This window comes from Acipenser ruthenus, chromosome 6, assembly GCF_902713425.1.
Source record: "Acipenser ruthenus chromosome 6, fAciRut3.2 maternal haplotype, whole genome shotgun sequence".
NCBI lineage: Eukaryota > Metazoa > Chordata > Actinopteri > Acipenseriformes > Acipenseridae > Acipenser > Acipenser ruthenus.
Window position 1 is genome coordinate 16,495,099 of NC_081194.1, and position 24,858 is coordinate 16,519,956.

Genomic DNA, 24,858 nt, shown 5'->3' on the forward strand with positions numbered 1-24,858 from the left:
TTGTTTTTCTTCCCTTTAGTCTTATACACAGTATAGCCACAAGAGTCATCAAATTAGCCCATGCTAAGTCCAGCATTGCCCTGGCTCCTGCACTGGTGGAAACGTACAGCCGGCTGTTGGTTTACATGGAAATTGAATCCCTGGGGATCAAAGGTTTTATTAGTACGTTTTCTTTTACACACATTATTTTCCTACTGCATATAATCAAGGATGGTTGTTTTCCAGCAAACTTTTTTTTTTATAAGCCATAATAAAATTGTGCAAAATATATGAAGCTATTGCAAAATGCAACCTACTATGAAGCTATTGCAAATTCCAACTGGAATGGAACTTGAGCAGTTCTACTTAAAATAAATCAACATTTCTTTCAAGGTTAACTTCAGGCTCACACAATTTCATCTGGTAGGCTAAGCACAGCCAAAGTAATTTAAGATTTATAGTGGGAGCTGCTGGGTGCAAGGTGATCAATACTGTACAGTAGTTCTTTCCCTCTGACTAGATGCTGTCCACTGATTGGAAAGGGTTGCTAGCAACCCTAAATCAGGTTCCTCTATATAAATTAAAATTAATATGAATATGAATCAGTGGTTGGAAATTCTTGCCTGCGATTTGGTTAAAACCTCATCATAGGAGCAAAAATAGATTGGACTATTGCCCTAACATCCTTACACCACCGGGCAATAGTCTCACTGTGTCATGTGATTGGTTCACATCACTATCAGACCCGCCTCTTTTCAAAGGAATGCCCTTCTCCCCTGCACTCCTTACAACAAGAGGAAATGGCTAAATGTGAAACAACTACTGAATAGCATTTCTGTGACTTAACAGAAAATGAATTACAAAACATACTACAAAAGAATGATGCTCCAAACATTAAAATGGTGATTAAAACGACATTTTTTTTTGACTTTCTGAATTTCAAACAAATTTGCCAATGTAAACAAATATGGCCGGCATATAAACTGGATTATGCAGCAGTCAGCAAGCCAGATGGACAGCTGTACACCAAAAAAACTATATTTAAATACAATATATAGTCATATTTACTATCCAATCTTGCCTCACTTATTTTCTTGACTGAGTCCTATATTAAATATGTACTGCAGACTCCGCTCATAGTGGAAAATTAAATGCCTTGAGGGAAGACTAATATATATTACACACTCAAGTAGATAGCTCTGAATGAAACACAGAACAACTTAAAAGATCAAACAGAAATATGGAAGTTTCTAAAAATACCGATTTTTTTAGAAAACGTTTATTAACAACTCCTTTTTCTAATTCTTGCAGGCCAGCTTCTTCCAAATGTGTTCAAGTCCCATGCCTGGGGCATCCTGCACACACTGCTTGAGATGTTCAGTTATCGCATGCACCACATCCAGCCACACTACAGAGTCCAGCTCCTCAGCCATCTTCATTCTCTTGCTGCTGTTCCACAGACAAACCAAAACCAGCTGCATCTTTGGTCGGTTAACTGTAGATTATAATGTGTTAACAGTGCTAGGGGTATATTGTAAAATGTCCTGACGCTCCCTTACTTTAGATAGTAAGGATTCATATTAATTGAGGGTACACTCTCAGCTCTGAATATTGATCCAAAAATGTAGCTTAAGTAGGCTGACACCGGAGACAACCTGTGAGACCGGGATAGGAATTCCAGATTATGTAGAATACTATAAGTTCTAGATGACTGCAAAGTGAATTTATTATTATCCCAGTCAACAGATACTGTATATAATGGAGGCATCTCTATGTATGCCTTTTAAACATATTTTGTGAAGAAGAAAAAAAAACTTTTAAGTTATGATGAAACTTGGTAAGGGCATTTCTTAGCACAAAGTTTGTATGGTATCTGGATTATGCTAACCTACTTTAGAATTAGTTCTGGCCTCTGGTTATGTTGTGGTAACTGCTTGCCAAAGGATGTGACCTTTCATATTTATTTCTGTATGAGATCAGCCAGTGAATTTACAAAGAAGTGTGCACATTGCTATACTTTAATTCATTTACTTGGTATTTTCAGTGTGGAGAGCACAGCTCTGAGGTTGATCACTGCACTTGGAAGCTCAGAGGTCCAGCCACAGTTCACACGTTTTCTCAGTGACCCTAAAACTGTGCTTTCAGCAGAGTCTGAGGAACTTAACCGAGCTCTGATTCTCACACTGGCTAGAGCAACACATGTAACAGGTAATTCTTTGACACACACTAGACTTAAAATATTACTGGAAAAAAATAATACATTTCCTTACCTGAAACTATAATTGTTTTGTCTTGAATTTGTCTAAAAAGCCATTATAGTAGACCATCACAGGTGTTAAAATTAACATATATACCTTTAACAGCAATAATATATTGTGCCCTTTTTTTAAGATTTCTTTACAGGCTCTGATTCCATACAAGGAACCTGGTGTAAGGATATATTGCAGACTATCATGAGTTTTACTCCCCACAACTGGGCTTCCCACACTCTGAGTTGCTTCCCAGCGCCACTGCAGGTATGGATCACTGCTCAGTAGGGGTGTCGGTCATTTTGAGTTTTCGAAATTATGCGGTTAGTTACACAAACCCTGAGTTAGCGCTTGGTCTACTTTTATCTTGCGGTGTGTAGAACCAGCCAACCCAATAATAGTTCAGTTACAGAATTTGCACTGTTGTATTCATGAAAGAGTCCACTTCTATTTTAAATAAATCCGCTAATGTACAGGTAAAACATACTGTATACTCATGTCAAAAGGAATCTAAAATTTGATAATGGCAATATATAAATTAATTAAGTGTGTATTACAAAATATTAGTTTAGTTTATTAGGCATTGGCTTTTTCGTAAAAGAATACTATCCCCCAGATTTGGGGCACATTAGATAAATATATAGCCTCACAAAACGTTTAACCAACCATGCCCATTCATGGAATAACTACCGTACTCCATGACTTACTTTTTAAATTTTGTATTCCAGGCGTTCTTTAGACAGAACAACGTCCCTCAGGAGAGCCGCTTTAACCTGAAGAAGAATGTGGAGGAGGAGTACAGGAAGTGGAAATCAATGGCCATTGAGAATGACATCATCACTCATTTCTCCATGCAAGGCTCCCCTCCCCTCTTCCTCTGCCTGCTCTGGAAGATGCTGCTCGAGACAGATCACATTAACCAGATTGGTTACAGGTACGTTTGTACCTAATAACAGATTAGGCTGGGGTGTCTAGTTAGAGGTATGCAGATGTACACTGTAGAGCTCACTATTACATACCAGGTTTCAGCTGTTAAATGTAATATTGCATTGTTAATCTGGTTAATTTTTGTTTCTTCAAAACTGTAGTATGCTGAATTACGAGGTCACTTGCCTAAACAATGTACAATCAAAGTAATATCAAAAGAAAGAACCTTTTACTGGCGAAGCCCTGCAGATTTTGTTTATTTTTAAATAAGTGCTCCACATCAGATTGAGCCCAGGGCACTCCTTAATACAGTGACAGGCTGTACCAGGAACCGATTGTTTACATGGTACTTTTCTTGTACTGGCTAACCAGCCCAAAGAATACTGAGTTTGCAGCGGCCTAACAGAAAAAGTGCTTCCTACATTAAGCTGGTATGTAACAGAAATTTGTTATCGAGGCCATCGTTTTGCAAACAAATTTTCTACTTCAATTGTTCTTATCAACAACCAAGTGTTTTTCAACAGTACAGTCGCATGCATACCCACAAAGGTGTTTGTTCCAGGTGAATAATCAGCTTGTTAAATAAATAAGAATGGATTATTTTGAAAGGCTTTCGGTCTAACTACAAATAATTATGTAAAGGTCATTCATAATTACTTGTCACACTAATACAGCAAGGCTGTGTGAGCTAAAAATTCCTAATAGATCCTGGAAGTGGAAGTATAAGTAGAAACACTGAAAATTGTGTTTGTTTGGTCTGTTTAAAAAAGTACAAAGTTTTTTTTTTTATACAATATAAGAAGTTGATAAAGACTGCTTGCTTGTTTTTTATCAACTTCTTAAAGTACTGTTTTTTTGTATTCAGCCGATGAAGGACTTGTAGTCCGAAACGTCCTGATAATTGATTTGTAATCAATTATTCTACCTTTTTAAGTACCTGAAATATCCTTTTCTCCTTTTTTCTTATTGATCATTTTGGTACACAGCAGTTGAATGGTTTTCTCAGCTTTCTCCGGAGAAAAAACGACTAGAAACCCGTTTTTTGCGTCTTTTTGATGATGTCGGACAGGGTCCAACATTGGACCGGATAGGAATAATTGCAATGTCGGACCAGGTCCGACATAGGACCGCAAAGGGTTAATAGTTTATATTTATCAATTAACAAAATGCAAAGTGAGGGAACAGAAGAAAAATCTACATCAAATCAATATTTGGTGTGACCACCCTTTGCCTTCAAAACAGCATCAATTCTTCTAGGTACACTTGCACACAGTTTTTGAAGGAACTCGGCAGGTAGGTTGGCCCAAACATCTTGGAGAACTAACCACAGTTCTTCTGTGGATTTAGGCAGCCCCAGTTGCTTCTCTCTCTTCATGTAATCCCAGACAGACTCGATGATGTTGAGATCAGGGCTCTGTGGGGGCCATATCATCACTTCCAGGACTCCTTGTTCTTCTTTACGCTGAAGATAGTTCTTAATGACTTTCGCTGTATGTTTGGGGTCGTTGTCATGCTGCAGAATAAATTTGGGGCCAATCAGATGCCTCCCTGATGGTATTGCATGATGGATAAGTATCTGCCTGTACTTCTCAGCATTGAGGAGACCATTAATTCTGACCAAATCCCCAACTCCATTTGCAGAAATGCAGCCCCAGACTTGCAAGGAACCTCCACCATGCTTCACTGTTGCCTGCAGACACTCATTTGTGTACCGCTCTCCAGCCCTTCGGCGAACAACAACCTGCTACCATTTTTCTGCACCCCAGTTCCTGTGTTTTCGTGCATAGTTGAGTCGCTTGGCCTTGTTTCCACGTCGGAGGTATGGCTTTTTGGCCGCAAGTCTTCCATGAAGGCCACTTCTGACCAGACTTCTCCGGACAGTAGATGGGTGTACCAGGGTCCCACTGTTTTCTGCCAATTCTGAGCTGATGGCACTGCTGGACATCTTCCGATTGCGAAGGGAACTAAGCATGATGTGTCTTTCATCTGCTGCAGTAAGTTTCCTTGGCCGACCACTGCGTCTATGGTCCTCAACGTTGCCCATTTCTTTGTGCTTCTTCAAAAGAGCTTGGACAGCACATCTGGAAACCCCTGTCTGCCTTGAAATTTCTGCCTGGCTACCTTGCTGATGCAGTATAACTACCTTGTGTCTTGTTGCTGTGCTCAGTCTTGCCATGGTGTATGACTTTTGACAGTAAACTGTCTTCAGCAACCTCACCTTGTTAGCTGAGTTTGGCTGTTCCTCACCCAGTTTTATTCCTTCTACACAGCTGTTTCTGTTTCAGTTAATGATTGTGTTTCAACCTACATATTGAATTGATGATCATTAGCACCTGTTTGGTATAATTGTTTAACCATACACCTGACTATATGCCTACAAAATCCCTGACTTTGTGCAGTGTACCTAGAAGAATTGATGCTGTTTTGAAGGCAAAGGGTGGTCACACCAAATATGGATTTGATTTAGATTTTTCTTCTGTTCACTCACTTTACATTTAGTTAATTGATCAATATAAACTATTAACATGTCTATTTGTGAAAGCATTCTTACTTTACAGCATTTTTTCACACCTGCCTAAAACTTTTGCACAGTACTGTGTATATATATAACACATGTACATACACACACAGAGTTCACTCCATTTTATAAGAATCATATTAGTCCCAGGTGTTTTGATTCTTATAAGCGGTTGATTCTTAAAAGCGGACCAATATGATTACTGTGGTGCAGAATCAAACTTTGCATGAGAATGACAAGAGCTTGTTCCCTGGCTGCAGTGTAATGGGTTGACCGCTAGATGTCACGAGTTCCCGCATGTGTGCAATCCCACGAAAAATCCACAGCTGCTTTCCTTAACAAATTATGGATAATAGTCATTTGGTTAACTGCTTGTTAAAGTTAATGACACCTCGATACAAATGGCTTAGCCGATAGCTTTATGATGGGGGTATAGAGGAGTAAGGAAGCAAAGGAAAAAGAAACCAAAACGTGAGTAAGAGAGCTAGTGTTTGTTCCACACACAGTATTGTTTACTTAGTACTCCAACTGAGAGCTAGGTTTATTTTGGTGGTTTTATTAGCAGTTGTTTCGCCACCGCAGTGTAAGAAAAATAAAACCAACACCAGTTTAAAACTGTAAATCAAGACTCCAGCTTGATAACTTACACTGTCCTCGGCCACTCTGTAGCATTACACTTAGCAAAAGCGTGCCATCAGCAGTTTAAATACAGTGTACAGATGTCAATGGTGCTCAGTCACTGAGGGCAATATATCAAAACAAGTCCTTGTGGGTAAGCAGCTTGTTATATGATCACGATTATGTGTACTCAAGGCTGCAGAATCCTATTTTACTACTGTATACTTGAAGCGATCGTCTCGTGAGGGTGCCTAGTTTAACTGCCGTGCGGTGTTACATGTAATGGCCTTTGAATTGAAATGCCATTACAGTTCAGTATTTTACTGTTGGGACTACCACTGCATTTAAGCATCTGTAGCTTACTTATTTTCTGCATTGAAATCTCACAGTTTTTCATCAAACGGAGATGCAAAGCGCTGCAATCCCCTCTCATCCTCCTCCTCCTCAGCGTGCTGCGCCGCAATCCCACTCCCTCTACATGCATATCACACAGTAACACTGCTGTACTCAGTATGTATTCAATGAATGTGTATCCACTTTATTGAAACAATTTTTCACTAACAGAGAACACAAAAAAACTTACCTGCACAATGCATTGGCGCAGTCAGGATTGATTACAAACAATGCAGTGTTTCCTGCATCATTGCACTATCCATGCTGCCTATGTGCCTAATCGCGCCACTAGTTTGTCACGAAATTATTATTATTAGCGGATTGCTTGATTCTTACAAGTGGAGTATTTTACATTGGTTAGTGTAGGAATGATTTTGTCCCAATGGTTTTGATCACTATATGTGGTTGATTCTTCTATCAGGAGTGCACTCTGTGTGTTAAATTATTGATTTATTTTTTTAATAACTGAAATAATGTTTGTGCAAGTCTTCAGTGTGGAGCACTCGTATGTTCTTTTTACATTTCCATACTGTTTGACATATAACTGTGATCTGGTTGTGTTTTTAGGGTGCTGGAGAGGATTGGGGCTCGGGCTTTGGTGGCTCACGTCCGGACATTTGCTGACTTCCTTGTGTATGAGTTCTCCACTTCAGCCGGGGGCCAGCAGCTGAATAAATGTATTGAGATACTCAATGACATGGTCTGGAAATACAATATTGTTACATTAGACAGACTCATTTTGTGTTTGGTAAGCTAACAGATGTTAATCATTTTAATATGTTTTTAAAACACATTTATGGGCATTTTTAACCCTCCTATGTACAGCACATGTTGCAAACTAGAGGCCTGTTTTTTTATAGACATGCTCCTGATTTCCATCCCATAGTGTCAAACACACACAATAAACTGCATAATATTTTTTGTTTTGGTTATATAATTAGACTGGACTAGATTCCCTACCTAACAAATAAATGTATTTGCAGCACAACCAGGAAAGAACTAAGTGCTGACAATGAACTACATGAATTCCAGTCCAGACTAGATGTCATCCATAACTAACTAAATGAAGACTGTGTAGTAATAACAGAAAGAACTATGTTTCTTTAAGAATTACTATATGTTATGGTCTATAATAGCAGAAACGAAAACTAAACTAAATATAAACATTACATCGAAAATACTGTATTTCATTTCACATGAACAAATTGATTGAAAAGGACTATTAATTTTAGTGTCTCTCATTGTTTGTTTTCTTTTTTTATTCCAGTTTTGCGTCAGGGTTAAGCAGTCAATGTCCAGTCAGCACTTGCAATTATTAAACCCCTCGGGGTACTTTTATTCTCAAGAAAAACAATCAACAAATAATAATAGACTCCTCTACCAGCAATGGTAGGGAGTGTATACAAAAAAAAGGATACAGTCCTCTACTAAAATAAACTGCTCCACTACCAGCGATGGTAGGGAGCACACAAAAAGGATCATGGTCCCAAAAACAATAATAAACAGATTATAAATCCTGCACGTTTTGCGTCCGGTCATGCATGGCAAGGTGCTGTTTTCGCGCCGGTGCTGTACAAGTGTCCTGTGTAGAGTGGTGAGGTTTGTGCGCAGTGATCAACAGCTGGCTCCATGGCGGCAGCTTCCGTGCTACTCGTCCTCTGCAACAATAAGCAAAAACAAAACTAAACAAACACACAGCGCTTTGGTTTGTTAGTCATCAATGTAAGGGGTTGTACTCGCTTAATACTGCCCAACTCCTACCCGCAATCAGCTTGGCGCCCCGGTCTATCCACTCGCCGCGGACCCTGCAGCTGATTGCAATGGATTTGTTTAGCAGCTCTGTTGCTACGCGACCTCCCCAAGATGGCCGATTTTCGGTGTCTACCTCCCGTCAGTCTGACCTCATCCTGGAAAAGTGTACAACCAACCTTACACGGCACCTTCTCTTGCCAGGAGGGAGATTTACAGTTTAGATCCCTTCTCTCTGTCACAAGCATGTACAGTATTTCTTATGTATAGTTTATGTTTTAAATATACATCTACTGAGTAAGGATCTTGACTTAAATTCCTGGCCTGATATTATTATTATTATTATTATTATTATTATTATTATTATTATTATCATTATGTATTATAGAAAAGACATTTTAAGAAAGTAACCTGTCTTGCCCCATTTAGGCAATGAGAAGTCATGAAGGGAATGAAGCGCAGGTCTGCTACTTCATCATCCAGCTGCTTTTGCTGAAGCCCAATGACTTCAGGAACCGAGTGAGTGACTTTGTGAAAGAAAACTTCCCAGAACACTGGATGCAGAATGACTGGCATACTAAACACATGAACTATCACAAGGTGGGTTAAAAATAGCTCGCTCTCAGCGAATTTAAAAACTGCAAAAATAAACCCTGCAGTGAATCCTTTGAGCAGAAAAAACAATGTGTGCATTTCTTTGGGAGGGTGATGTTCAGGTTAGAGGATGGGTAATATTCAAAGAACACTGTGTTCATTTGCAGTGGTGTTTTAATGGGTTTGATCTTTTGAGATTTTGGTATTTGTTCACTTTTCAAAAATGAACCCTTAAGGTGTTTGTTTCAAAACTGGTTTCTTTTAATGGCATGAACAAATGAAACTTAGTTGAGCATACAGGCCTTTGTTTGTTAATATCCACATTGATGTAAGATTTGATTTCATCTGCATCTGTTTTTAAGTTGAAGAAACTTTTTGAAAGATTTAAAAATGTTTTAGTGGGCTAATTTATTACATCAAGGCATGTGATGAAGAATGCATCTTACTGCTGCAGTCAGTTACAAGCCATGTTTAATACAATAGTTTCTGACATTACATTGCTTTTAAACCTTCAAAGGTTAGATATGCCAGTTGTTTTCGATGCCTTTTTTACTGGCTGCATACATTTTATTTTTATTTTTTAATATTTATTATTGACTATCTCTGGCTTAAGCTCAGAAACTGTAAAACTGGCTTCCGTTCATATTCTCAGCTTGTATCATGATGTGAGAAGCTGTAGCTGTACGCACTTGCATACTAATACCAGTGATAGTGATGTGTCATGTTTTTTAAAATGAGATTTATGTGATCCTTCATTTTTGTATAAAGAACACTGACCTTTTCCAGCATTAACTGCACAGATTTAGTTTTGAGTTTATTTTTTTAACCTTTAAGCATCCCTGTATAGAGTGTGTATGTCTTTGTAAAGCCACCAGCACTAATTCAACACAATTTAATTTGTGTTTTAGCCATTGCATAGATCAATTTCCAGGAAACAGTGGCACTGCCATATTGCAAGCATTTTGCAGTGTGTGGGGATGTCTGTCTGTCTGTCCATATCCAGTTGTCATGAAACTTGGCAGTAACGTTATTTAACAGTTAAGTTATTGAGAATGTCAGTCTGTCTCTAATCTGTCTGTTTGTCACATGTACATACTTGCATATATCTGAAGGAGAGCTGCTTATCAAATTGCAATTCAACATTTCATTGCTATTTCTTCTATACTATTCAGTCTGTACTACTGGTATATGTCATTGTCATCGTCAAGTTTCATTATACTGATAGCTGTAATTCTGAATTTACAGCTCTGCAGATAAATGTATGTTACAGAGATGTTTGTAAAGCAACAGTGATAAAGGAAAATAGTAATTTGTTTTTATGTGTTTTAACAGTTTTCTAAAATGTAGTCTACCTCAATACTACTGAGAATACCACACAACAATTTAATTATTCCATTTTTGGGTATTTCAAGGAATCTTACTACATTTTTGCACTTAACAAAAAAAAAAAAAAAAAAAAAAAAAAACAGTGCCCCTCTGTTTTAATGTCCAGTAATCTAAGATGTATTTATGTGGTTGTATTGTTTTGTCTTTTTATCATGTACCTTGTTGTTTTCCAGTCCTATTGTGACTGAGGAAATTAAGTAGTTTTGTTTATTCTTGGAACCATTTTTAACACTGATATTTTACAGGCGTTCTTATGAGAATCTTTTGCAACTCCCTTGCAAAAGATTGAACCTTATACTATATAAAATAAACTAGTTAGGAATGCACTGGATCTAATGTATAAAATGTGAAATTGCGTATCATCTTTCACTCTACAGAAGTATCCTGAGAAACTGTATTTTGAAGGCCTAGCAGAACAGGTGAGCCCACCGTTGCAGATCGAGCCTCAGTACCTTCCCATCTACTTTGGAAACGTCTGTCTTCGCTTCCTGCCTGTGTTCGACATCGTCATCCACCGGTTCCTGGAGCTCCTTCCCGTGTCCAAGTCCTTGGAGACACTCTTGGATCATTTGGGTGGCTTATATAAATTTCACGGTGTGTTCTGATTTACTGCAATCTCAAGCATGTTACCAAAATCACAATTGTTTTCAGAACAATGAAAATCTGCTGCATCAATTCACTAAAACAAAGGTTACAATTTTGTCACGCAGGTCACGAAAATCATGAATTTGAATAGTCTGTGAAATAGATGTAAAAACACATTTGATTAAGTGCTTCCTTTTTTCCATTTTAAAAACTGCAGTATGTCTTGGTGTATTGTTTAAAAACTCATGTATGTCGATGTAGCTATAATTACATTATTTGGTGACCTTTCTGTGAATTCTTGTTTTTTTTGCATACAACTCGCCCATGAAATGTACAAAAAATGGCCGTGCCAAAATTGTAGCCTTAACTGACTCATTTTATAAAGCACAAAGTATGTATGTATGTCGGTAAAAATGCCACTTAATGTCTTTATTTAAATTTGCACAGATAATATTTACATACAATTTTGATTGTTTCTGGTCTAGGTCATGGCATCTGACCTAGACTTTGATTGGGTTAATGAAGTCTTTTTTTTAATTCAACATGTGTTTTTCTTCCAGACCGTCCTGTGACATATCTCTACAACACTCTGCACTACTACGAGAAACATCTTCGTGATCGAACCAACTTGAAGCGCAAGCTTGTGCATGCCATCATCAGCTCATTGAAGGAAAACCGTACACAAGGCTGGTGCCTCAGTGAGACATACCTAAAATGTGCAATGAATGCACGCGAGGACAACCCATGGATTCCTGATGACACCTACTACTGCAAGCTCATTGGCCGATTAGTGGATAATATCCTTTCATTATCAAAAATTGGTATTTAACTGCAGAAAGGCTTGGTTATAATAAATGCGGTAGAACAAATGTATAAAAGCTTGAGCCATCAGGTGTGATTCCAAAATAGGTGTGTGTGTGTGTGTGTGTGTGTGTGTGTGTGTCTATATATATATATATATATATATATATATATATATATATATATATATATATATATATATATAGTACTGTGCAAAAGTTTTAGGCAGGTGTGAAAAAATGCTGTAAAGTAAGAATGCTTTCAAAAATAGACATGTTAATAGTTTATATTTATCAATTAACAAAATGCAAAGTGAGTGAACAGAAGAAAAATCTACATCAAATCAATATTTGGTGTGACCACCCCTTTTTTTTTAAATCTCCACTCCATACATATTAATAGTTTTAAATATCTTGTCCAAAACGCACACAATTATGAATTGTTTTCAATCACTTTTTTCTTTTTGTTTCAGATTTACTGAAAAAATAGAGCTTTGGTTTATGATTCAATTCTTTTAGCGGTTTTGTAGAAAAAATACCAATTGATACAAACTACAGCACATTACTTTTTATAATTCATAATTGCCAATGTTTCACATTCAACCTAGGTTTAATTGCAGGAAATGGCAAACATTCATTTTCTGTTGGGTGTTCATACATATTCTTTTTTTGTTCAAAGCATGGTTGTATTCCAAGCACTTCCTGTTTATCTGTACTGGTTTTGAAAATATGTATATTTTCTTTAATGTGTATATTACCAATGGCTGGAAAATCACCCGGCCCCTTCCCTAACTGCGACTGGAGGTTCAATGAGTTTCCTAACCCTGCAGCGCATGCTCTCCATGTGACCTGTGTGGAGCTCATGGCTTTGGCTGTGCCAGGGAAAGATGTTGGAAATGCACTTCTCAGTGTTGTGCTTAAGAGGTATGTTTGTCTGGGATTATACAGATCACTGCCTCATCTACTATATTGTGTACATTCCGTACAATGGATGGCCACTCTATTGGAAACTATAAGGAGCTAAAGTAGAAAAATGATGTTATGCATGGTGTATACAAATTGTGTACATGCTTTCTTTGCCAGCATTGATCACTAACGTACTTCTACAGAGCATTTCCACTTTACTAGAAACTATTCATGGGATAAAGTAGGCAAATCATGTTGTGCAAAAAGGCTAAACAATGTGTTGTATCAAATAAACTGTCCAGCATAAAAGGCTGCAAGCAATTAGATGTTAGTTACTTGGTTAATTATAAAATGAGTAGAAACAAAAATGTATAACAGTTTTAGTGGTCGGAAGCATCACTTCTAGTTGAAGGCTACAATCGCAGATGATTGTGACTATGCTTGGGTATTGTTTTACTTTTATTTTATTGGTCAAAAAGAAAAAGGAGTTAAAACTAAACAACTTTTTATTTTTTAAAACAGCCAACCTTTGGTACCCAGGGAGAGTATTACTGCATGGATGAATGCAATCGGACTTGTAATCACTGCCTTACCTGTAAGACATCTTACTGTTCTCATATACATTGCTGACCCCCTAATCTAGAAGGAGGACAATTGTAGTAGAAATACTCCTCAACCGAAAATTCTAATAAACATTGAAATGAAACAATGAGCAGAATGAAATCACATGTCACTCTGTGGATTATTCAATTGAATTAATGGGGATGGCTTTTATGCATTACTTTGCCTAGAATTGTTAACGTAATGCCAATAATTGTGTATTTATGTATTCATTTTTTTACAATGGGGATACTGGATATATTCTCCTGACCAAATATTCTAAACGAATACTCCCTTCCTTCAAGTACTTTTATATTATTAGCAGCTCATTTTATTTATTTATTTATAGGAGCCTTACTGGATTGTTCTCCACGATCGCATCGTGAATGTCGTCAACAGCCCTACTCTGACAACGGAAACTGAGTGGGTCGGGTACCCATTTCAGCTGTTTGATTTCACAGCTTGTCACCAGTCTTATTCTGAGATGTACTGTAGCTATGTTCTAGCGTTGGCTCATGCAGTGTGGCATCATTCAAGCATAGGACAGCTTTCCCTTATTCCAAAGTAGGTTGATTGATGTGTTTGTAAATGTGCTGTCCCTTTTTACTTCATATAACTGCCATAATGTAGTGTTTGTACTATTCCAGATAAGAGATTTTTAGAAGCAAGTACAAATGTAATTTTTTTTCGAGTAATAAAGAAATTGTAACAATATAAAACTAACAAGAATCAACTTCGTTGCAGGAAGGAGCATTTCTATTACGGTAGTATATTGCTACTTTTGATGCTGTTCATATTATTTTATACTTGCTTCACAATAATACAGCAAAATAAATATTTGCTTTAATTATGTGTGTAATGCAGTGCAATTGGTATGTTTGATTTTGGTCAGTGTTGGACTATGCTTCCAGGTAAAATGCTGGCCCATAAATTAAAATAATTCCACAGAAAAAAGGAACATGCAGTAGGAAAAGTGAGGCAATTCCTTTTGGAGTTTAAGATGCCAAAAATCTTCATAAAAACGTCAGCTGTATGGAAACTTTAAAGAATTAATAATGGGTTTTATGAATGTGTCTTGAGAAATTGGGATTGATTTAAAAGTAAAATAAACCTTAGCCAAAGTTAAAGCTTCTTGCTGAGTGAATGCTGGTATTATAACAATAACTTCTCACTGACATATGACTGCAGCATGGGAGCTTGCCCAGTTTATGTGACAGCCTTTCCATAAACATGAATTATGTCTAATCTGGAGAACTAAAGATCAGATTTTTCTAGCTGCAGTCTGTTCATTTAAATACAAATTTCAGATAGATTCTGAAACTTTTCATCTCCTTATTCTAATTGTTTTGCTTGTTCAGTTTATATGCAGTATTACCTGTGCTCACAGTATATATTATTTACATATAACATTGCATTTGAAATGTTTGCTTCCAGTTTTAGGTCTTTCTTGTAGAATTATGCAGGAGAAAAGATTGTCAAGAGGTCTAATGCAATTTATTAGATGCTGAATGTTCTGGTTTGCAATGTTCGGGTTTCTAATTAAGAGCTGTCATTTTTCAATTTCTGGTATCATATAACATCAGTTGGACATACATAGTTTGAACTTGCAAACGGTGCTTTACACTGCACATTTATATATTCCACACAATAGCATGGAGTTCTAGTACTGCACTTTGTGTATTTTGCAGTTGGTTATAGCGGCTTCATTTAGCACAGCATTACCCAGAGGTAATCGTTCAGTCTAGTGAAGTAAATCTGTATTGTGTGACTTGTCGCAGGTTTTTGTCCGAGGTGCTAAAACCAATCGTGAAGACAGAGTTCCAGCTGTTGTATGTGTACCACCTTGTGGGGCCATTTCTACAGAGGTTCCAGCAGGAGAGGACAAGATGTATGCTAGAGGTAAAGTCCAGTCGTTGCATTTTGTTACCAGATTTTATTGATATTATCATTCAATGATTTATTATATAAATGCATCCACATATTGTTTCCCAAGCTATCATCACAATATGTGCACATTAATAGTATCTTATACTGTCCTTATAAATTGCTTGCTTACATAATATTTGAATTTTCATATACCGGCACACAGATGTGTTTTTTTTTTTTAATGTAGAAATATATGAAAAAAAAAATGGTTTGCTTTTGTCCATGGTTATTCATTCTAGTCAATAATTAGAGAGTAAGCAAAAGGGAAATTGACCTATTGATTAGGACATTTTTTTTTAAAGGCTGTTTTAAGTGCATGTAGAATAATTGACCGCTAAGAAGGTTCTTTTAGATGTATGAATCTCGAGTACTAATCCTAGTGAATTTACCTCCTGAGTTTTAGCAGATTGTTCCAGCTCAAAGTTACACATTTAAAATGTCACTCTTTAAAATTGTATTTCATCTTAATATGCCAAACGAGTTATGTCATTAATATCAGATACAAAATGGTTTCATGTCTCCTGATCCTGTTTTACTTCTAACCTAAAAGATGACTCCAAAAGAGCTTGTTTGTATATCTAGCAATCAAGTAGTTTCAATTCACTTTTTATTTCTTACAGATAGGGGTGGCTTTTTATGAGATGCTCCAAAATGTTGACCACTACAGCAAACACTTGAACTACATGGACCCCATCTGTGATTTTCTTTATCATGTGAAGTACATGTTTACAGGAGACAGCGTCAAAGAACAAGTACGTAGATATGATGTTAGGCTTACTTTTTATTATGATCTTTGACATCTAGTATTGTTTATCTGTCTACAAGTACCAGGCTGTCAAATTGTGTGCTCTTAAGTACTTGAGAGATTTAACTGGGAATGGACTTTATATCCATTCTTTATACATTAGCAATGTGTGAGGTAGTGATCTTGATTTTCAAAGAAAGCGCATGCACACATTCATTGGATTCATTTCCAGTCCTCCTATTTTTTAATGTGACAGTGGGAACAAAACAAAATCACATTGTGTATTTAAAAAAAATACATGGGATCTTTTTTTTTTTTCTTTTTAACCAGGTGGAAAAAATTATTTGCAACCTGAGACCAGCAGTGAAGCTTCGCCTGCGGTTTATAACCCACATTAGCAAAATGGAGCCATCTGCTGCCCCCCAGCCAGCTAGTGTTGCGTCCCCAGCTCCCCAACCCCATCCAGGGACTGTTAATGTGCCCCCACAGTAGTAATCCGAAACATTACAATGAGGTGCAGAGGAAATGGACAGTAGCCTGTAAAACACAGCAGTATAATGAACTTACCATTCACACTTGCTGGATTGTGATTGTTTTTATAGTTTTTTTTTTTTTAACTGTACTACAAAAACAGGGACTGAAATCTTTCTTTACCCAAGAAAGGACGTAATTTGTACTTCAGCTACTGACAGTCATAAAAAGAATATCTTGCTTGTCAGTCTGGTCTAGATGTTAATTAGACAAGGATCCCTTTGTATCAAATGCAATTGTATGTGTATATATAGCAATCTTTCACTTTCCATTTGCATATGTGTGTTCTCAAACCTTAATCCCAAAGGTACTGTTTTCTAATTCAAGATGATTGCTTCTCTGAAATTCATAAGAATGGTGGTATAATTGTACTTTTTTGGGGGGGAAATGTGATAACCGAATGCTGAGACTAAAAGGATATGGTGCCTTTTGGTTATTTAAACTTGTGTAATTTTTTTTTTTTAAGAAATGTCAGAGGAGATTTATTGTTAGGGAAATGTTTTAGTTTATTTGTTTAATTTTCTTCTAACAGTAGGATAGTGTGGACCTTGAAACACATATTTTCCACATGAAGCATTTTGACAGTAATGTATCACAACTGGTTCTGTGTATCTTTTTTAAAAGGCTTTTTTCAGTTTATTCCAAAAACTTGTTTTTGTCTGGATAATGCACCGATGCATCTCAAGTTAAATAGATTAAAAACATGTTTAAACAAAATTTCCAGATACTCTATATAAACTTATTTAACAATATGCACTTCCCCTCCTGTTGGAACAATTGTAATGGTATTCACAGCTGTAGAGCACAAACAACTTTATATTTACAAGAATGAAGGGGAAAAAAATAATTTTTTTTTATATAGAACAAGTGAATAATTTTCCATTTTTTTACAAAAAATCTTTCAACTAGTTCCACTGAACAGTATTACAAAGTACACTGATACACATTTTGTATACATAAAATTATTGAGGTTTGATTAGAATAGTGCCTTGTCCTTTTTACTGCTGGTTTGTTTTCGCTAGGCTCCAAATTTTAAACCTGCCAATCCAGCGTAGAGCTGACAGTCTCCATCTTAGTGTTGCTCTCGTGTGATTAATACTGTGAGGTGATGGTGTTCTATACTGATATGAATGTTACAGTAGGCATAGTAATCGTGCTTGCTATCTTGCACAACCCTTAATAATATGTTTCTTTTATCAATTGTTTAATGTTAGGTCTATTGAGGAAATATGCCTATCAAAGATAACAAATAAGTTTAAAAATCTATTAAATAAATATTCCTAAAGTGGATTCAGTGTAAAGTAAGTATAGGGCTGACTGACTTTCAAACTATATTCTAACGCTGACATTTGAAATTTGTGTTTCTAATGAAGTGATATAAAATGTTTTGTGGTGCACATTTATGAAAGCATTTTATTTTTTATTTGTGTATAGATATTCCAGTCTAAAACTGAGTGTTAAAAGAATTAACTACAAGCCAGGTTGTCAATGCAATGTTATGAAGTGCATTGAAAATAAAGGAGTTAATCAAAGGCAGTTTTGGATGTGCTCTCAAAGAGGATATCTATAAAATGTATCTTATGAACTTGACTTCATTATTTAAAATATTATAATGAAAAATGTCAATGTTGTACAGACAATAGGATGGTTAAGTGACTTAAAATGTGAAACTGTTTGACCTAGATTAGTTGAGCCATTTAACCTGCTAAAATAAAACGTATTACTTTTTTACCTGCCGTATTTATAGAGGCAGGAGGTACACTGTCCACTATTCTGGCTTTTTTTTTTTAGTTTGGTAAAAAGTGGTTTTGAGTGTTAGCTCGCCGACATCTGCTCTTGGGTGTAAAGGTGCAGCTGGCTTGGTAATGGGATAAGAGAATGTTCATTGTCCAAGCTCCTGAACTGTTGTGGAGAATTTGAGTGGTGAGGGAGCGTACAAGGACATTTTAAAAACGGTATGGTAGTAACACAAACTATGGGTGAGTTTGTGTCGGTGGTCAGGAAATGCTGCTATAAACACGTCTTGCAGAATGCCAGCCCGAATGGGTGGTGTTCCATGCAGAGGTTCTCTAATAGCGCTCCCTGCGCTACTGTATCCATCATTAATAATACATAAAACATTTGTAAATGAAGAAAATGGGCCCTCATCAGTTCCCTGGCAGCCTATAAATGTTTTGGATCCTGCTAGACATCTGGCATGTAATCCAAATGAATTAAGTCTGTTGCTCAGCTCTGAAACATCGTGGCATTTTAAAACTGCACATTTAAGGAAATTGCTGATAAGCTGCAGTCTAGCCATTGTAAAATGCAGACACCATAATCCTGGCCTGGAACATGTCCGATGATCTGAAAACAAATTCTACAGTTGACAACTCCTGAGAAACTCCAATTTGCTCTCCTAGAAGCGTATCACAAGATGTGGGACTTTTCCTGCTGGAAGATTAAAATTACAATTCATAAGAACATCCTAGTAACTTCTTTATCACAGAAAGATGCCATGTATATTATGTCTGCAACCTAACATTTTGAGCACAGAATGAAACAACGGTGGGGTCATCATGGATATACACACCTCTTTCTATATTGGGTGTCTTTTTCACTGGTGCAGGGGGTTACACGGGTAAAAAGGTGACACTTGGGTTCACGGTATTTCAATTCCTTTTCACCTTTATAACATCCAGATAATCCATGCGCAAATTAATGACAGCTTTGCAAGGATTCCCTAGAGCAAGGTGGGTACATGAATCTTGAACAAACTACTTCAGTTTATTCTATACACGTATCTATATTGGGTAATCTCATTTTGGAAGATGAGGAATTGTCTGATTAATACCAGCAGTGCTGGACTTTTTTTGTTATGTTTTGTTTTGTTCCTGTCTTCAGTATATTACTACCTGCATTTCACTTCTGAAAGAAAAAAACACAAGTAGTAAGACATTTTGTTCTGCTAATTGTGCCTTTAGCAATTTCAAAATAGCATGCTGTAAGATTTGATTGGCTATTTCCACTATGAACTTGCTGCACATGGATTTTCCTTTTATTGTTAAAACATAAATATATGTGTTATTGTTGCATCTATTCAGTTTCAGACATTACATTTGTGTCTAAGTACTGTACCTGAAGTGGCTTCAAAAAATATGTGTCATTTAGAACCTCTTCATGTTTCAATACAGTTGAAAGAAAATATGCTGCATAGGGACATAACAGGCACTTAACACTGAGTAATACAGATCAGCCAGGGGACATGCACTTTAGAAGCCTCAGAAGTTTTTCTTTCTTTTTTTTCCTACTCCCTGAAGAATGTCTTTGAGGATAAATTGAGCTGATCGAGTAATGCGGCTTTAATTGCATTTCCTCCAGGAGGCACAGTTGTTTAAACAGCAATAAACACTAAATGTATTTAGACATGTTTTTAAATGCCTTCCTGCAGAAATCTGGTTTATCTAGAATTTTTTAAGAGCCATTGTTATAGTGTTATATATTTCATTTTGTATATATTTTATTTATTATACAGCACAGTAAATTCCAGCCATATGCAAACAATACACATTTGGTGTAACTAGCTGGAAATAAGGCTGTTTTACTTGAAACCAACAGGAAACATTGGGATTCAAGAAAAGGAAAGCCTATACCCTGTCTCCACTGGCACATCCGACCCGTGGGCTCAGTACGGTACGGGCACGGATGGTTCTCCACTGGCTATTTGTCGAGAGGAGCGAGAACCAAACCGTGAAACTCCAGCTGGGCTGGAGGCGGGGTTAAGGATTTTCGTCATTACGTTGCTTCAGTCATTGCACCAGAAAGAAAGACAACAAACAGGGTGGGCAGTGAGTGTGATGAGAAAGGCTCTAGTTTCTCTGTGGGCAGATAGAAGTCTTCAGGAAGATCTGGAATCGTGCGTCAGAAATGAAAACGTTTATGCCCGAATTTCTGGTGATTGAAGCAAATGGACATAAACCGTAGGTACGGTACACTTAACTCAAAAACACAAGATTCTACCAAATTTCTCATCCTTGACAGGGCACACCAATCTACTAATTTAACATAGAGTGAAAAACTCTCAAGGAATTGTTGTGCTGTTCTGCACAATGATAGTGCTTGGATTGCAACTATAGAATACCATTTCTTATGGTGATCTGTTATTTGGGAGGGGCTATGATGAGTACGTGGGGTTGTGAAGAATACAGTCATGAAGGTAACTTTGTTTTATTCATCTTGGAATGGTATTTCAGCTAATTGAATTCCTGGTTAATTATGACTCCTAATTATATTAGAAGTTAAAGTTCTGTGTTGAAATCATTTTTGGTAGAAGATTGAAATGATCTGGACCTAGTCTAAGTAGCTGTCAAATGAGAAAGGCTTTCATTTTAATAATCTTCTGTGAGATGGAAGATCTGCCCCCTATTCATCACAACCTGTCCCCAAGGGGCTATGCTGAAAGGAGGTGGTTGATGAGGATAAAAGCTGAGTCATATAATTCCATCCCCTTAAATCCAGCACTTTATACTGCGTGCTGGACTATAGAACAGCAGACAAGGGAATGCTTCATGCTATTACTGTAAGCAATCTCCCAGCAAGACCCTTTCACTAGAGGATACCAAACAACATAGACAGGATTAGCATCTTACTGCAGTGTAAATCTGTTGAATAGAAAGTGCATTAGGGTTTTTTTTTTTTTAAGTGACGTTTTGAAGTATGGATTTAAAAAAAAAAAAAATAGCTAATTACAGCTGCAAGCTCCTGATTTTAATTACAACTCGCAATAGGACTCTTATGACGTACCACTGCATCCAATAGAACTAATTATCTTTTCATTAAAAAATAAGTACGAATCACTTCCTCAAGCCTGCCTGTCAAATTCTCTGCCTGACTGAAACTGTCAGCTAAGGTGCCCTATGCTGATTGCTCCTCGTAGGTGGTTTAGTGACGTAAACTACTATCCACTGAGTGCTAAATTTAGACCGCCTGATGATGAGACTAGTGGATTAAGCCATTGCCTTACCTTACTCCCTAACCTCCATAACCATTTTATACAGCTATGCAAATTACCCCAACATTTAAGTAAGTCATTATCCTAATTGAAAAAATCCTAATTTAAATAAGACTATTAACATGTTCTCAATACAGAATTATTGAAAAAAAAAAAAACTCCACAGCCTCGTTCATCTAGTTTAATCCTTTCTGCTGCAGGTTGTTCTTGATGGTATCTATCCAAGTGGTGTATTCTATCAGTGTCCATTCCTGATACATGACCAAACCATCGCAGTCATATTTCTTGAATTTTCTGCAGCAGAGTTGTTTCCCGTTTCAGCCGCTTCATAATGATCATTTTCTTTTTTTTCTGCATCTTAGACACCTAGCATTCCCCTAAACCAGGTAATTTCTGCAATTCCTATTTTGCGCTCTTCAGAATCCCTCATGTTCCAGCATTCTGACCCATATAATAGTATCACAACAACAGTTGTCCCACCTATTTGTATTACAGTATTATTATTTTTTGAGAGCACCAAATGCTTATATTTGGCATTAACAGAAAAAAAGGGATTTCCCATTTCATATTTAGCATCCACCAGGTTGTGCACAGACATTTTGTTTTCTCTCAGTTGGTCCTCACTCTGTAGTATTTAAAGAATATATTGTAGCGGCGGGTGCTGGCGGACCGGCTTTGTCTGCGGCTGTATTGCATTCCGGAACTGTTAACTTATGGGACTTGATTGCTTGCACCATGTGGCAGGGTGCTGGGACTTGGCGCTGGATCAGGCAGTCTACACGGGTCACCAGGTGCTGTTCAGGTGAAGCTCATGTGGCTGTACAGGACTCTGATTGGGTGAGGAACGTGAATCTATTACATTGTTATTAGTTAAAGGTCAATGGGCACTGATTGGTCGAAGCCTCACATACTTGTAACTTTGTGTTTTCTGTGTCTGGTTCTGAGGGGGGATAAAAGAAGGTGCATCAGGTGTGTGTGTGTGTGTGGCTTCAGACGGTGGAGAATCGTGTGCTGTGAGCTGTGTTAATTGCTGTGAACCTGCTGATGCTAAGACTGCCTTCTTTTCCTGATAGCAATTTCATCCAGTGCTACATTGGTGTCAGGGTGGGATGGATCGAACACCATGGAAAGTAAAGAATATGCGACTGGAGCCACCACACAGCCACTGTCCAGGCGGAAATCGGCAGCAAGAGAGAGCGTCTCCTGAGCGGAGTCAAAGCGGGCGCTGCAGAGGAAGAGACCAGCCTCAAGCAGCAAGACCCAAATGGTCAAAAGAAAACACGTGGGGTCAAGAGAACAGCCAGGCAGAATAAAAATTGGCGCAGGACTGGGAGGAGGTGATGGTGGAAGAGGAATCAATAAGGAGCTGATCTGCAGTGCGCCAAGCCCAGCTCAGCCAAAGGGAACCCGATAGCAGCGCGCCTACACCACCCTGGCTCCCTGAAATCGTCGCCCTTGTGCAGGTGCTTACCACCAGTGGCTGCCAGCACTCCAGCTCTCAGGTCCGGCTCTGCTGGAACTGTGGCCAGCCTGGTCACTTGCAGGCGCACTGCCAGGCAACAGCCTCCCCACTTCGGGACCCTGGGTGTCGGAAAACGACTCCGGGTCTGCAGTCCCCCATCTATGCACACCCCAGAAACAGCTGATAGGATGGGTTCATCAAACTATCCGACAGCCCATGGGCTGCGTCGGTCGTTATGGTCCCCAAGAAGGATGGAAACTGGAGGTTCTGTGTGAACTACCAGCAGCTGAATTAAGTGACCCGCCAGAACTTACCCAGTGCAGGTTCATGCAGAGAGAGGTCTCCTTCCTGGGACACCAGAGTAGAAGGGGAAGGCATCGACACTGAGCCCGCTGATCAGAGCTGTCCGGGACTGGCCCGTTCTGTCAGACCAACGCCAGCTGCGAGGATTCCTGGTGCTCGCCTCCTATTACCGCTGCTTCGTCGCCCAGTTTGCCACCATCTCTGTACCCTTACACCGGTTGCTGAGGAAGGAAGAGCCGTATGCCTTTGATAGCCTGAGAGCAGCACTGACTCAGGCACCTGTACTGCTTCCCCCTGATCCAACTCTTCCATTCCTACTTCACACGGAAGCCAGCAATGAAGGGATCAGAGCTGTTTTGTCACAACAGGGCGTAGACTGGGAGCTGGTAGGGGCTTATTTCAACAGGTCCCTGAACAAGGCATAGCGGTGGTACGGCGTCACCTAACAGGAGTTGCTTATCAATCTGTGTGGATTGCCCATCCTTATCTACACAGATCATGCTGCGTTGCAGTGGCTGTTGTCATTTCAGGAACTAGAGGGGCAGGTGGCATGCTCGATCAAGCTACAGCCCTTAAACCGAATCCAGCACAGAGCCGGGACTCACCACAACAATGCGGACATACCGTCCTGTCGCCCCTGTACTGAGGAGGACTGCAGCCACTGCCACAAGCGGGAGATCTGGGAGTAAGAGCTGGTTGCGACAGAGCAAAGAGGGGGTAGGGACCGAGAAGTGCACCAGGCAGTGCGGGAGAGCCGGGCGACCACCGTGACCTTTTAGTGAGCTGACCATGGTCACAGCAGCGGAGTGGAGGCGGCAGGATGCTGATTTGCAGCCAGTGCTGCGCTGGCTGGAGGAACACCAGAGGTCGCTGTAGGACAGTATAGCCCTGCAGTCACTATCGTCAAAGGCGATGTGGGCACAGTGGAGCAGTCTGGCCATCCGGGACGGGCTACTACAGCATGCCAAAATACTCATGCGGCTCCAACAGATGTTCTACTGGGGTCGCTGCCGTCAGGGCGTGGGGGATTTCTGCAGGCGCTGTAATGAGTGTGTCACAAGGAAGGGACTTCCGGGCCAGTCGCACGCCCCACTGCAGCAGTTTCCAGCCGGGGAGCCCATAGGACGGATCGGGATCGATATCCTGGGCCCCTTTCTGTGGTCTGATCAGGGGAACCGCTACATTGTGGTAGCTATGGACTACTTCGTGAAGTGGCCAGAGGCGTATGCAACACCGGATCAAGAAGCGGAGACAGTGGCAGAAGTACTGCTGGAATGCTTTTTCTGACGGTTTGAAGTACCACAGGAGCTGCACTTGGACCAGGGGCGCAATGTGACATCACCTGGGGATACATAAGACCTGCACCACTGCTGCACCCCCAGAGGTGGGTGGAGCACCACCAGTCTGCTGGTGGAGCAGTTTAACTGTACCCTTTCTGCCCAGTTGGCTATTGTCACCGCTAGCAACCAGAAAGACTGGTATAGACAGCTGCCCCTGGTCCTGTTAGCCCCCCCCTACTGCCATGCAGGAGTCGTCCAGCTGCAGCCCTGCGTTGTCCATACCAGGGGGGGGGGACGCACAGCGACAACCTGGGGGC

At 39.0% G+C, this 24,858-nt stretch overlaps 1 protein-coding gene across 2 annotated transcripts in view; it reads left to right on the top strand.

Moving 5' to 3' along the window:
- LOC117411162 (mediator of RNA polymerase II transcription subunit 23) overlaps nucleotides 1-17,903 on the top strand; it is a 32,700-nt gene extending 14,797 nt beyond the window's left edge. For both annotated transcript variants that reach the window (XM_034018394.3, XM_034018395.3), the window contains 15 exons: nucleotides 20-162; nucleotides 1,291-1,465; nucleotides 2,024-2,187; nucleotides 2,371-2,495; nucleotides 2,957-3,162; nucleotides 7,252-7,432; nucleotides 8,863-9,033; nucleotides 10,791-11,007; nucleotides 11,559-11,795; nucleotides 12,557-12,722; nucleotides 13,227-13,299; nucleotides 13,654-13,868; nucleotides 15,083-15,203; nucleotides 15,851-15,982; nucleotides 16,306-17,903. In XM_034018394.3, coding sequence (XP_033874285.3) covers nucleotides 20-162; nucleotides 1,291-1,465; nucleotides 2,024-2,187; nucleotides 2,371-2,495; nucleotides 2,957-3,162; nucleotides 7,252-7,432; nucleotides 8,863-9,033; nucleotides 10,791-11,007; nucleotides 11,559-11,795; nucleotides 12,557-12,722; nucleotides 13,227-13,299; nucleotides 13,654-13,868; nucleotides 15,083-15,203; nucleotides 15,851-15,982; nucleotides 16,306-16,467 — 2,488 coding nt within the window. In that variant the 3' untranslated portion in view covers nucleotides 16,468-17,903. The remainder of the gene's footprint in view (nucleotides 1-19; nucleotides 163-1,290; nucleotides 1,466-2,023; nucleotides 2,188-2,370; nucleotides 2,496-2,956; nucleotides 3,163-7,251; nucleotides 7,433-8,862; nucleotides 9,034-10,790; nucleotides 11,008-11,558; nucleotides 11,796-12,556; nucleotides 12,723-13,226; nucleotides 13,300-13,653; nucleotides 13,869-15,082; nucleotides 15,204-15,850; nucleotides 15,983-16,305) is intronic.
- Nucleotides 17,904-24,858: the final 6,955 nt, after the last annotated feature.